The sequence below is a fragment of the Xiphophorus maculatus genome, chromosome 7, assembly GCF_002775205.1.
Source record: "Xiphophorus maculatus strain JP 163 A chromosome 7, X_maculatus-5.0-male, whole genome shotgun sequence".
In the NCBI taxonomy this organism is placed as follows: Eukaryota; Metazoa; Chordata; class Actinopteri; order Cyprinodontiformes; family Poeciliidae; genus Xiphophorus; species Xiphophorus maculatus.
The window spans coordinates 3990616-4005958 of NC_036449.1; the positions used below are offsets into that span (position 1 = coordinate 3990616).

General features: G+C 40.1%; 1 protein-coding gene across 3 annotated transcripts in view; it reads left to right on the plus strand.

Moving 5' to 3' along the window:
* Positions 1-15343, plus strand: part of ndp (NDP, norrin cystine knot growth factor) — a 35962-nt gene that overhangs the window by 15238 nt on the left and 5381 nt on the right. For 2 of the 3 annotated variants that reach the window (XM_023336228.1, XM_023336230.1), the window contains exon 2: positions 13150-13587. In XM_023336228.1, the coding sequence (XP_023191996.1) occupies positions 13375-13587 (213 nt within the window). In that variant the 5' untranslated portion in view covers positions 13150-13374. Of the gene's footprint in view, positions 1-5152; positions 5246-13149; positions 13588-15343 lie in introns of those variants that run through there. The other variant, XM_023336229.1, reaches the window with a different exon arrangement.

Consider the following 15343-nt stretch of genomic DNA (forward strand, 5'->3'; position numbering starts at 1 on the left):
AGTTTTAGAACGCAACTCCATATTATTTAGGGAAGTTATATTATAAAAACCTCCTTTGCAAACCGAGAGGGTTCTCTTCTCTGTCCTATGGGACTGAAGGACCAAAGAGATGAGCCAACCAGTGTTCAGTCAGTATTTGCGTTTCCACTATAAATGTGCACAAAACCTTCTGCCAGAAAAAACACAATGCAAGTTTGCAATTTCAGTGTTTCTGTTAAATATGAAATGCAGTTCAAATCACACGGGAATAAGTTTGTTCAAGTGATAAGTCATGAATAAATATGTCACACTATGATCCTCCTGCCGTTTCTTTTTTAAAGGTTTTTATTGGCTCTAGTGGCCTTTATTTGATAGTTAATTGACTGGAAAGTGGGTAATGAGAGAAGGGGGAAGACATGCGGCAAAGGTCGCCAGGCCGGGAATCGAACCTGCGACAGCCGTGTTGAGGACTAAGGCCTCCTTATGTGGGTTGTGCTTTACCCCTGCGCCACCACAGCACATCCCCTCCTGCCGTTTCTTATCGTCTTCTTCGTTTTTGCAGTAACATCCAGTTGTTGGTCACGTGACTCGTGACCAACAACAACCGTTGCAGTTTTGCGAAATACATACAGTACATTTCAATACGATTGAAAAACCACTTCCTCCTAGCACAAGAAACATTGGATAAAAAACAATTGGGATGTTTTTATTAAAGAAATATATTTTCATAATTACAATTTCCACAATTTTATTGTCAATGGAAACCCAGAAAGTAACAATCAACAATAGCTCCCATCAACAACCCGATTACATGTTTCAAATTTAGTAAGTCCCTAAAGGTGAACTAAGTTTAACACTTTCCCATGACCGATCCTTTGATCATGTCTCAGCACCGTAGATTCTGTGGATTTGTAGCCTGGCCGCTGCCTTCCTACGGAGTTCTTCTCGGTTCTAATCTCCCCTCAATGCGCTATCTGGGTTTTCTCCCATTGACTTTGATTTTTCCAATAGAATTTCAAACTTGCTAATCAGCAAACGGAAGAAGTTGTGAATGATGACGTCAATTTTCTGTGCCGTTTTAGAGCTGTACAAAATGTACATATTTGCAAAACTTGATAATGAGATGGTTATTTACATTAAATACAGATGCTTTTTACCATAAACCTGGGTCTGTAACAGTGACTATGAGATTTGAAACACTTACTGCATATTAGAAGGCCCATGCATTGTTTTTCCATCAGCTAGCTCTAACTCTGCCCAGATACAGCTAGTACTTTCAGTTTAATATTAGGTATTTAAATTTGATGGTCATTATTACAGTCTGCTTCCTACAACCAACCTCCCTGGAAAAACCTTTCATTTCTATGAAGTCAGTCCTCTAATACAACACTGGCAGATTATCCAGTTTATGAAATAACATCCACATAAACTTCTAGAAGATTATTAGACTTTTGTGATTGTTTGACCATAAGAGGAATCCACGTTTGCCTTGACTCTAAATAATTATAAGCTACAAATATTTAATATTGAAAATAAAATGATAGTTCCTTCCTATTAAAACGTCTTCCGTCCCCGGAGATCTTCGGTACTTTCCATTATGGGCTTGGACCCTCCATGTTGTGAGTCTCCAGGGTAAAACATTCTAGTTATGAGTGAGGCTAGCTGAAAATCAAACAGATCTGAATGTCTCAGCTTGCCGAACAGATAACATGACAAAGACAGGGGGGTTTTACACTCAAAAAGATTTGAAGATATCCTAAAACAAAGCTTCTGTCGGGTTTTGCAGACTTTTTGTCTCCATTCCTGAGGTCAGTTGGCTTTACTATTACTTATTTGTCAGCTGTATGTATGAAGTGTCTGATAAAGTTGCGGTTTTGACCCTCAAATCATGGCAAAAAAATAATTCAGTTAGGGTAAAAAAAAAAATTCTGAGAAATTGCATAAACAAACCAGTAAATTAATGGAAAAAATGTGGGATTGGAAAGATGGATGGGGCTGACATTTTGTTTAGTCATTGACTCGGTTTTTTTAGACTGCTGAGAAGCATGATGCTCTAAAACGGAGCCGTTAGGGACCATCATACTGTTGGTGAAATTAACAAAGTTTGTATATGTGTGTTACCTCCAGCCCATTCAGCATTGTTGATAATCGTGGTGTTTTGGTGTAAATATGGGGAAACAGGGATTGACAAACACGCCAAATCTTTGCCAAAACCTTAGTAATGTACTCAGCAGGCCCATTCATGACATTAGGCTCAGGAGAAAAGATAGTATTGGGTTCATCATAACAAGATGGCAGGAGATGTTAGTGATGTTTTTAGGAAACTCACAATGGCAGTTTCTTTCGTTTCACAGCTGGAAAATGTTTCTCAACCATTTGAAAGAGTGTTAGTTAATTAGTGAAAATAATTCACTAATTATGCTTTGACTTGTCTATATACATCCATGGGCAACATGATAGGTATATATTGCTGCCTGTTAACCCTGGCAGACTGAAACTGAGAGTTAAAAAATAAAGCGGAGACATGTAAATGGCCCAATACATAAATCAATACTCTTAACGGGAAAGTAATAGGTATTTTTCAGGAACATAGTGCCATTTTGTAGCACAATCAACGAACTATGTTCACTTCAGTTGCTATAAAATTGCTGTATGTCAAGTATGACTTAACAGAAATTTGACTTTGTAATTTAACTCTTTGAAATTGGGCCTCTGTCTCTATAAGAAGCTCCTGCTTTTTCTGAAACTCTTCAGGGATTCAGGAAGTCATCACAACATGGCTCCTCTATAAGCCTTTTAACATTTTTACCAGTGTTTCACTGATAAGTAGCTCCTGTAATGAGCTCCGATGGTAGTTCCAGCAGGTGTTTGCTAATTGGTGCTGGCTAGTCTGAAGGAGCTGAGTAAGGGTTGCGCTGTGAGGCAGAAGCTCAGAATCTTGAAAACTGCAGTTCAGGGGAGGAGCTTTGTCATTGAAGGCGGGGGTGGGTCCACCCAGGTGTTTTGCACAGATAAGTGGTTGCCATGGAGATTGAAGGATTTCTCACACATGCATGATAGAATTAAGAAAACACTCCAGGTATGTTTTTGATGAGGGAATAGATTTAAAACACAATATAAAGGTCAAAAATACCATTTTGCATAACACTGCCCCTTTAAAGTGCACCAGTTAATTAAAAAAGAGCAGAACTTTACATCATGTTTTAGAAAGCAGTTGACCTCATGTATTCGCTTTTTACAACGACATTGTAAGTTGGCTTTGCCTTCCAAATTCATTTCTGTTTATTTATATCGTTCCAATTCACAACAAACAGCCCCCGCCCCTCTAATCAACTGGAAACATCTGGAAATGTCTTTGTTGGCGGTGGTTTATTTCTTGGAGCCTTTTTTACTTCCAAGTCATTAAGCGAAGTAGTTTACTTTAAAGGAGGTGAAATTTCATGGGTAATTCAGAATGAATGACTTGTTGTATTTTGCGGGGCTGTGCTGCCAGCATAGCTGGGTTTTGTAATGAAAACAGTGAGGACCTAAGGTGACACCATGGGTTTGGGTCCAGCACTCTTTCCAAACATAATCAGGTAAGTTTAGAACACTGCACTGCAACAGAATAGTATGAGTACTTAGAGTTTGGTGTGAATGAGGACATGATGGAAAAAGGATGTAGGAAAAGAATGTACTTTAAAGTGGAACACAAGGAGGATTAGTTTTTTTTTGTGATTACTAGAAATACAAGTGCGGGGCTTGAGAGGAAGATGAGGGTAATTCCAAGTGATAGATCAAAGTAAGATGTGGACCGAAACAGTTTCTGGGTTTCTTCTGGTTTCACCAACTCAAACTTAAGACCATTCTGAATGACATTCAAGGCCTGTATCAAGACAGAAAAATTATATTTCCCTCCATAGCAGCAGCTTTTATTGAAATACAATTCTTCAATAAGTAAGTCTGGTGCTTGACCACCATGTTTAGAATTCACAAAACGTCTGACTCCAGAGTTTGTCGCATCAAGTGTTGCTCCTAGATCAATTCCAGCGGTAGCAGCGCTAATCTTTTTCAGGGGCATTAGCCATGCCACGGGAGCAAAACTGTGACATTTCTGTGAGAAAGACAAGTGGCAAAGGAACCAAAAACGGGAGTTGAACTCAGGATGGCAGCGTCCAGGTCTGCAGCCTCTGTGTACGCGGCGCGTTGTAGAATGCATGTCGCATCGTACAGGTTGGAAACCCGCAGCTACGTATCCCAAAACACTTTGAGCCACAGAAGTGAACCATTGGCGAAGACGAAGGTCCTCCTGCCAACTGGCGATATATTTTCATCTAACCCATAGCTAGCTTGTTTGCTACCAAGAGTAAGATGTCTTGACTCAACCTTTGGTGTGACAGTAAAGTCCTATAAGAAAAGAAAATGCATTGAATACACCATGTTCCAAATTATTATGCAAGTGATATTTTCTCAGATTTTCTTAAATGGTCAATGCAAATGATGGTCAGTATAATTTTCAAGTCATGAACTATTACAGTATAAATCAAATTTTAGTGACCAAAGCTCCCTGTGAGAACAGTATTTTTATCAAAAATAAAAAACTCAAAATGTACTGTTCCAAATTATTATGCACAGCAGATTTTCTAAACATTTTATGGACTATAAAGAATGCAAACAGCACACAGCCATCCAGTACCTACCACGACCTGCAAAATTTAAGACCTGTCATTCACTTATATAAGGTCCACATACGTTTTTAAAATAAATTAAAGACATTTTAAGTCCTTCATTTTAAATACATGAATTTAAGACTTTCTAAGGATGTGCGGACAGCTTGAGTTGGGGTTATGTTGTTGTGTCTGTGGCGCGGTAAGGATGGTCAAAATGATCCAGCTGCTTTCTATAAGTCAGAGCAGGACGGGTGAGGGTGAATTCAGGCAGAGGAGTCCGAACGCGGCCCTTGTCCTTCCTCAACCCTCTCGACCTCGTTCACTTTCCGACCAACGATGCGACTGGAGTTCTCACCCTCACGGAGCTGTAATGAACTCACTCTGATTATTATCCTAAAAGCCCCACCCATTATCTGAAACAGCTGCCATTCATAGCTGTGCGTTGCTGTCGGCAGCTTTCAGAGCTTATGATCCTGAGCGGCCAAAAAGAGACAGTAGTTATGATGTGTAGACACCTTGCACCGAGAGATGTCCCTGCCTCGCCGGACGTCTGGCCAGCTCAGCGAAGTGTTAATCACATAGGACGCTGCTGGACCGGGACCAGAACCACATTTCAGGTAAAAAGAGAGTTTATTTGGCCTGTCAGGGTATTTACTTGCCGGACCACTGCTGTCATTATCTCTGTTTGCTTTCCTTCACGGTAAGGCCAGGACCTGTTGTCTGTTTAACGAAAACACATGTTCCGAAGGGGAACTGTGATTTACGAGGAAATGCCGAGGATGTTTCCCCTAGTGTGACCGCAACCGCAGCTACATCGTCCTGTTTGATCTCAATTGATTTAACATGTTTTCACTTAATAAAATCCATTTACTGGCTTTACAGGATGACACACTCACACATGCTTTTCTGCCCGTTCATGCAAAACGGGAGTATCGTGTAGCTGAAGCTCACAACAGTCACCCCCTCCACCCCCACACACACAACATCTCACCCCAAGAAAACATCCAAGATCCCTGAAATTCCCAAACTCATTACATGTGTGGTGGATTTGATTGGAAACGTTGCGCGCTGAAACCCCCAACGACACACGGGCGTTCCGCTGTCTCCATCTTTGATTGGCAGTTATGGAAACATGACACAAGAACAAGCGAAGCTACGAAGTTTGAAAACCACGCCGTTTCTGTCCCACACGGAGGCCGCAAAGCAGACAGGAGCTTATAAAAATACTTGGACTGTTTTTTTTTGTTTTTTGTTGTGTTTGGTACGTCGGGTTGGCTGCCGCGGTTCAGTGAAAAGTATTATTCTCACTCCAATTATCAGGAGAAACTGTAATCCGCCACAGACTGTGGAATAGCTGACAGCCGTCCCTTCCTGTTCAGCTCACATGGTTTAAATATAATTAGAGTAATCACAAAGTATATGGTTACAGGAAAAATTGACTTTCTGTGTTTCTGCTGTTCTACATGTCATTAAAAAACTTTTTTTTTGATGATTTAGGGAACAAAGGGTCAAAACAAAGACTGTGGTGGTGGGATGTGATAAATGTAGTAAAAACAAAAACATTGTTTGATGATATTGAGGTATTTATACAAAAACATAAAATGTTCTTTACTTTTATTTGAAACAAAAAAAGCAACAGTTATTCCTACTAAAACTGGAGAAGGCTGAAACATTTAGCCAGCCTGCAGTCTGCTGCTTTACAGTCATGTTTTAGTAGCTAACCGTAGCAATAATAGTTTCCACAGTTGTCGGAAATGCTCGTCTCTTGGAACAGAAGAGAAGATAAAACGATACAGACTTAAAATTTTATCACAGTATTTTATGGTACTATTGTGATAGCGATAAAGGTGATAAAAACTATTTATTACTACTTTTTCAGGTAACTTTAGGGGCTGGCTGTGAATCCATGACACAGCATTCATAGCTCCACAAACGAATGTGCTTCCTTTGGACATTAGTCACATCAAGAAGTGTTGAATTGCTCAACTCCACACAGTAACTGCATTTAATTATATTTTCAAATTTATTGATATCTATCGATGCTCTCATTGAACAAATGGTGGAGAATTGTTTTTTAAACATCGCCAATTGGAATTTATCAACAACAAATCTTGATTTTTATAAGACATTTATCATGATAAATGGAAACCAATAAACAATACAATAGATGCCCAAATCTTGGTGAAACAGAGATTATGCCTCTGCAGGTGTTACTCTATGTAGCAATTAATCCACTCTCACTTCATACGTCTAGAAAAAACTTTGGTCAGTCCAGCTATCTTTGGCATCTCATTAAAACGACTAAACTTTAATCTCAACCAGAATTTACCCTTTTACATATTTCTTCCGTTTGCGAAAATGCAGTTTTTAAATTATTTAATTTGTTGAGGGAAAAACGTATCAAACCAAACTGTTCCTATGTTCTTATTATTGAATTGTGATCAACAGCAACGTCCTACAAATAATCCTGACAAGTTTAGGGGGGTTTAAACATCATTAATTGGAATTTATCGTTACAGCAATAAATCTGAATCTCATCATGACAAGAAATTTTAACACAATAAATGATAAGTGATTCTTTAAATGCCCAGCGATAATACAGACTTGTCATGGTGCCCGGAAACGTTTGTGACAATAATAAAGAGTTCTTATTGTCACTGTGGTTGTTCCATGTTTTTAATTATTTCTTTTCTACTCTGTTCTTGAATGTCTTCAGATGGATGTGTTGCTTCTTGGAGTGTTTGTTAGATTTTGGTGATTTCTCTTTTTATTCCCTGGGTCAAGCAGTTATGGTTGTGCATTTATCGTATCATTTATCATTTATCATGATACATTTTAAGAATTCTGATTCATCGTTGTGACGGTAAATTCCAATTCACGATGTTTAAAACGTCCTAAAACTGTCTGTAATGTCAGCATTGTTCTCGTCTGTTTGTTCAAAATTTGAATACATGATTAAATGCAGTTACTGCGCATTTTAGTGATCACTTCTTTATGTGACTGGTGTCATAAAGATATTTATTACAATTAGAAATATTTTTCAATAGCAGCATTTGTGATTGTGTTTGTGATGCTGTTATTGCTGTGTCATGTAGTCAGCAACCTAAAAAACTAATAAAGAGTTCTTACCGTCAGTTTTATGGTTATCACAACAATACCATAAAATATTATGACAAATCTTTAAGTTCATATTGCTCACTCCTACATGCAGTGATCAGGCCTTTATTTGACTAGTGAAACTGAGGCTGGAACGAGGCGCCATTGTTTTTATAAGACCAAGCTGATTTGTATCTCTCTCTTTCCCATAATAATATAACCATGATTTAATGTTATCTTTGTCTGATGTGATGAATTACTTTGGCCTGAAACATTAAGATGTCAAGAGGACAACAGCAGAAGAAATGTGAACATTTTCACTCTTATCAGACCTGGATTCAGACCTGGTCTGAACTAAAACTCAGCTAAACCCAAATCCGTCCATTTGCTGGTGGCCTGGAGGCAAAAGGAGCATAATGTCTCAAGCTAGTAAAAGATTCAGTTGCTTTTATCTTTTCATAATGGTTTTATTTTTTTGTTTGTGTTGTTTTCTGTTTCTGTATTGAGATGCCCTTAATGTACGCAGAGTCTTGTCTCCAGGTGCCTGGTGAATATATAAAGTAATCCTCACTTATGAAAAATAATGACATATGTGGGTTATCAAACCCTTTGACAGCTTTTCATTCACATATGTGCTTCAATGCTGAAGATTTCTTTAGTCATACTCTTAACACTTGAATTTTTCCAGAATGGGTCCAGTCCGAACAGTTCATGGCAGAGATGGTTGACCTGACTGTAACAATGACTGATTTGTGTTGATGTTAATAAGATTAGAGAATCACTGCTCAAGCTTTTTCTGCCAGTATCAGTCTCTAGTTTTTTCTTTCTTTCCAGGTTTGATTCAGTCAGAGTTCTTAAGACGACAATACATGAAAGAGAAAAAAAAACAACATTTTGACTCTTTTGATAGTGTATTTGTGTCAGCAACAAGGCAGTTCAAAGTGCTTCACATGATGAGTACAGTAGCCATTTATGAAACAAGCAATTAATGTTCATGAAATGTAAATAAAAATGGAGTGGCATCAGATTTTAGTGGTTATAGGATTTCTCTTTTATCTTTGGCAAAAGATCACAAGCCATTTCTCCCACTAGTGCCAGACTCTTGCATTTGCTTTGGTTGTATTTACCCAGAATCCTCTGCACTGTAGTCCTCTTCCTTCTGTTGGAGCGGTTTCTGGTCTCCTTGGCGTTCACATATACATTTGAACCTCACCAGAGTTCATTTAAATCAATCCAAGACCTAAAATTTTAGGTCTTTTTTTTTTGTCCACATCAGAGTTTGATTACGCATTCACATCTCCCCAAATGAACCAGACCTTCTAGACAAATGATCTGGAGTTGGATTAAAGCAGGCTAAACATGGCTGGTGTGAACTCACCCCAAGTCCTATAGATTGTGAGACTACTTCAATAAACAAACAACCTCTTAATTAGTCGTTTCTTTGTCTATAGGCTTGAAAGGAAGATATCATGTCCCTTTAGATCCACCTTCAGTGGATCTAAAGGTCAAAGGGCACATGCAGTATATGGTAGGTAAGGGTTAATAGCAGTGAGAAGGGCCCTCCACCGCAGATTTTCGCCTAAATTAGCATCTGTGTCTCCATTTGGGAACTCTTGACAGGGGGCATAAATCTTCTCTTCATTTGGTCTAATCTGTTTGACTCCACTGCTGGAAGACGGTCCATCGCTGATTTCAAACACTCACGCTCCATAAACACTTAAGAGTATCTTGCCAAAGACAAGCAGACTGATGATAGCGATACGGGCAGCAGAGCCGACGGAACGGTGTTGGTCGTACGGCTGGCAGGGCCCAAGGTGCTGAGAGGTTCTGGCAGCGCTCGAGGAGACCGGGCCGCCCGCTATGTAAACCCCGCAGCACATGTTCGACAGTCCAGCGAAACATCTCGGGCGGTATTTATTTTAACAGGCCAAATGATACGTCTATTTTTCTCGAGCGGAATGTTAACTTTTAAATGATTTCCCCTTCGAGGGACGAGCGCCGGGGCCGAGGGAAGAGACGGCACCGGGGCCAGTCGGCCGATTTCTGCAGGAAAATGTAGATCACAGCGAAAGCCGGGCTGACTGACGCCTCACTGAGCCTAAAGTGAATCAGCGGGTTTATTTAAAGTTTGATTGTCCGGTTTTGGTCAAGATCTGCTTATAATCTCAGTAAACATCTTTGACTATACACTGCAAAAACACAAAATCTACTCAAGTATTGCTGCTGTATTCCTTGTGCAAATATTTTATTACACTTGAAATAAGACAAAAGTAACTTACAAGCTTGTTTGAAGTCAGTAATTCCTTAATATTCATTTTTAAAAAGTACTGGCAGATTATTTCACATAAAAGATGGGAAGAATGACTTGCATGTGAAATATTAATAACTAGAAACTAGACCAATGCTTAGTAAGGTTTGATGTTTTTGTAGTGTGGGGTTGAATGCTACTTTTATCCACTCAAAAGGCAAGAAAGTTTTTTTTTTTCACTCCCTTTCAAATATCTAATTATGTTCTAATTTATAGACAGAAATAAAAAGTGCTTGCCATAACAAGACATTTTTTCATGTTGCAAGTGAAATAATCTGCCAATGGAACAAAAACATTTTTATTTGAAGGAAAATTTTAAAAATATATAAAAAAGACAAAACTAAAAAGAAGCTCCTATATCTTGCTGAAGAGTTACTTGTACGTTAGTTCTGCCGTATCTCAAATGTATTAACTAGAAACCAGATCAAAAATACTTGGTAAAGGTTTTTGCAGTGTAATGCAGACTGTATCTAATGTCACCAGGGAAATATGTGAACTCTTAGCTATGACAAATAATATCCAGTACTTAACCGTCTGCATATGACGGCCGAAATGATTCTGTTTATTAAAGTTCAAACATGAGGCTTTGGATTTAAAGTGCTTATTGGCTTGTTTACCATATTTGTAAAAAAAAAAAAGTACTTTCTTGTCTGGAGTTAAAAACTCATAATTAAATCCTGAGCCAAACCAGCTAAGAGGGAATGCTCCGAAAGACGTTACATAAGGAAGCCTGAATTCTTTAATCAATGCAAAACACACAGGCCACCCAGGATCAAAGCCACCGTTAAGTTTCCAGCTTTAACGTAAACTCCTTTTGACGAAGACCGACATGGTGAATCATCCAGTAAGGAAGAGAAATTCAGGAGAAATGCTGCCTGTGGAGCAATAGGTGAGAGACCTGATGTTTATAATGGGTTTTATAAACAGTACAGCTTTAAATAGCTTTTACAGTTGCAGTATGTAACTTTTATTTAAAAAATATGTTTTTCACACATTTGTTAAAACCGTCCCTAACCTGTGACAGATAATCTGTGAAAAAGTCGATCTCCTCCACCTCCTCCCAGTGCTACTGTTGCCATCTGCTCCCAGGCAAAAACAGCCAATCAGAGCCAGGAGCAGGGTCTTAGTGTTGTCAATCATCCACATGAACTCGCTGCTAAATGTGCTAATGGCAAAGAAAGGACTTACAGTTACGGGAAAATTATCATTAGTTGTCATCAGTGGCCATGCTAAGTAGCCTTAGCATTCAGATCAGGCTCTGCTAGCTGCAGCGTAGCAGTGAGCAGCGCCACACAGAGGGCGACTGACAGCACTAAGACCCGCCTCCTGGTTCTGATTGGTTGTTCCTACTTAGCAGCAGAAGAATACATATTTTATGAGACAGATTTCTGTCTCATACTTTCATGTATGGTCTAATCTGTTTTACTCCACTTTGTCATGAACTGTCATGACATCGTAACACTTTCAACATATATGTAAAAAAATATGTTTTATAAGTTACATACTGCAGCTTTAACTACACTGAGCACTTTACACTAGAGCCACATTTACCTTAAAGAAATGATACAGTCAGAAATGAAAACTGACTATGACTACCTTAAGAGGGGGGGAAGAAAAGAGTAAAAAAAAAAAAGGTGGATCATTTTTCATTTATTTATTGTGAAAACAAATATTTTCACATTTGTTTTTTTTTTTTAAAAAAACATACATAAATAAACACTAGTAACTTAGATCAAAATGACCAAATTGGGGCCATCTGCCTCAACCACCTGGGTGGTTTGAGAAGACAGAGCAGAGACACAAAAAGAAACAGATGAACCGATGTAGGAAAACATTCAGTGTTCATGAAGGTTAACAGCAGGAGAGGGAGAAATTAACACACTAGCTACAAGAGTCTGGTGTATATCAGTCCGGCAGTCAGCACACGTTTTCATACATTTCAGGCATTAATGACGTCATGTTGTATTTATAATTTTTCTGAAAAGTCCTCAGTGATTGTGTTGTTCTCCCTCACCCTGCACACAAACCTCCTCATAATTAATAACACATTGCCTTCTAGCAAATCTGCCTCCACCAGCAACACGCTCCCTATTAACACAAGCCCTGATGTCGGGAGAGCTATAAAAATCTGAATTTGAGGGGGGAAAAGTAAACAGTTATGAAAATATTTCTGCTGGACTGGCAGAGCGTTTATGGCGCAGGGAGGGCTTGTTGGGGAGAGCGACGTGTTTTAATGAAAAAGTTGTCCCTGCAGAGAGGAAAGGGCCTGGTTGGTGTGAGGCTGGTGTGGTTTCTCCTTCCTTTGTGGAAAGACCAGCATGTTTGTGTCCTGTGTGTGTGTGTGTGTATCAGCAGGGGTGTGTGTGGATCCTCAATGTGATTTAGGTCTGGATAATATTGTGGAGAAGTTTGAGGTAGTTTTAGGTTGTAAAACATTCAATTCAGAAATACTTTATTTACACCAAAGGGAAATGAAATGTTGCTGTTGCTCTTGTCATCCAAGAAAAAGTTGCTGTGGATGGTGATGCTGTTGGTAGGAAAGATCTGCAGTAGCAGTCAGTCTTGCAACAAACGTGAAGAGGGCTTCTGACTGAAGACTGTTTTGCCCTATGTTTCACGACTGTCGACATACTAGCAGCTTGATTTCTGTTAATATGGCACTATCAGTTGTTAGCAAGAACTGCTAATCCACTTTCTTGTTTTGCCTCTCCTCTATAGATCTCTGCATGGTTGACAGTTCAAATGTTCTCTGTCTGTTCTTTGGTTGTACCCAGTCCCTGCCCCTTTTTTTTTTTTTTTTTTTTTTTTTTTACCTCTTAGCAATATCTGGGCAAGATCTCAACGTTGTGAACATAAACAGATGTTTCGAAGCCTAGGCAACACAGGCTGAACTGCTTCGTTCTCTTCCTCCGCTGCCATCGCTAAAACTAGCTAGCTAGACTACAATTTTAAAACAACGCCGGAAACCAACATTATTCACAACTGAAGAAGTCGCCTAGAAAGGCGATGACAAAAGGTTGCAAAGTTTAAAGGGACATGAACATGTTTGCAAGGAGTACATTATTATGTTTATGTATTTGAGTCAATCTCTTCGTATTTGTCTCGTTGTTCTTCCAGACCGAGATGGACTGAGACAGCGAGGGATGGAGTGGCCTGACTCTCCTGCCACTTGCCTTCCCTACCTGACCTTCAATCTTCATTCCTCCAGCAGGAACAAAGACAGAGTCTGTCCTGTGTGAGACTCCTCTGAATCCCGTCACAAAGCGTCAGAAGGGCTGTAGTCAAGAACCGTGACACATTGGCCACCGCCTGCAGTGCCAGGATCCTCCGGGTGTCCCAGTCATGAAAGCGTCCATCTCCACAGGCCCTCCTTCTGGACTCCTGCTGGTCCTGATGTGTTGTCCTCTGCTGGGCTTTGTCCAATCCGCCAGCAGCAGCAGCAACAAGGCTGGCGATAAGGGACACCAGCAGCTGGTCGACACCGACCCAGATCGCTGCATGAGGCACCACTTTGTGGAGACCATCACGCATCCCATTTACAAATGCAACTCTAAGGTAAATTGTGGGACCGACACGTCGTTCTCTCATTTTTCCTTTACCAGAACGTTCCACCGGAACATCACGGAAATAGATTGTTCCAAATAAAACCTCTGGGGTCCAAAGCAAACCCCAGAACTCAGGCCAAAGTACTTGTATTACTCCCGCTCTCCACCTCCGTGTCTTTATCTCCATCTCTCAGTCAAGCAGACAAGTCACGCTTTGTTTCTCAGCAAAAGTCTGAGTGTGTGTGTGGGCGTGTGTGAGTGTGTGTGGACAGAGTGCTGGACCTGGGCCACGCCGCAGACCTGTTCTGTACCTCAGCTGGGACTTGTTTTTTACCAAAGAGGACGTGTCGTGTCAGCCTGTCCTCTGCTACCTCCTCCAAGGGTCCGCAGGGAGAGGGACGGGTCGAGGGGAGAATACGAAAGGCGCTTGTGTGAATAATCCAGTGGAGCGGTTCCAATTCTGATGCTGAAGACAGCTTCGGGGCAACCGCTTCACGTGGGAAGACTGGTGGTCCACTTAGCCGCAGCAGACGTGCAAAGGCATTTTGTGGAAAGGTGCTGTCAATTAGACCCCTTTCCTTTGTTGTGGACCACAGCAGTTGTTCCTCTGGTTTGAGTGATCTGCTCTTTGGTGTTTTTTAATGTTCTGACTCTGAGTGCATCAAGCAGGTGGTGAAACCACAGCTCAACTCAGGCAAGGCCTGCCTGCCCAGCATGAGTCCTCTGTAGCCGAACATACAGAGCTGACAGGAAGCCACGCCGAGGCACCGGTTCACACTTTATGCACCGTAGTCTGCAAAAGGTCTGCAGAAAATCCACATTACTCACTTTTTAAGTAAATGCTTGTTGTAAATGTTTTTTCACTTTTTTTTCTGCGTCATGACATCATAGAGTTTTTTTTTTCTTTTATAGGCCAACTGGATGTCTGGAACATAGCTCAAGCTCAGTCCGATTGGATGGAGAACATTTGATAACATCAATTTTCAAATCTTGCTAAGGATTCTTGACAGGGCTGCCAACGTTAACATGTTAACACACGCGGTTATCTGAAAGGTTTATCGTATTAATATTACATAATGCAGATTAATCAGATTACCAATGCTATTTTGACCTAAGAGCCTCTCTTCCATGGAGGTGTTACCTTGTTTACAGCAACTTACAGTAAGCTTAAAAATCACACAGACAAAGAAATGAATTGAAAGTGCCAAAATGTATCGACACATATTGTGAAATTTGAACAATCGGAGTGATCTGGATGTGAGGCCTCTCTGCAGAAACATGGAGGAACTGTCACGCTGAGCTACTAATGAACATGTTTCTCCTGTTAGCCTGACATTCGTCACAGCTGCTCTCATGGTCTGAGGCAAATAAACGGTCGTTTCCAAGTGATGCGGTGAAACCCAAAGCTGCCTGGCGATAGCCTGCCTTCTCCAGGCCGCTGATGTTTATCGAGGGATATGTGTAACTGATCAGTTATTAGTAATGGTCAGTAACAATAGACAGAGAAATCACAAACAGGTGATTTATAGGAGTGTTTTTACAGCCGGGTTGTGTGAATTGTACTTCATCCCCCACATACACCAGCATCTTTTTTTTATATATATATATATATATATATATATATTTATTAGTTTTTCAGAATATAGCATACATAAATCATACATGAGAGTATGAAGCATATACTGTATATATACATATACACATATTCGCAGAGAACACCAGCATCTTTCAACAGGACATGTGCTTTTTTTTTTTAAAAAACACTC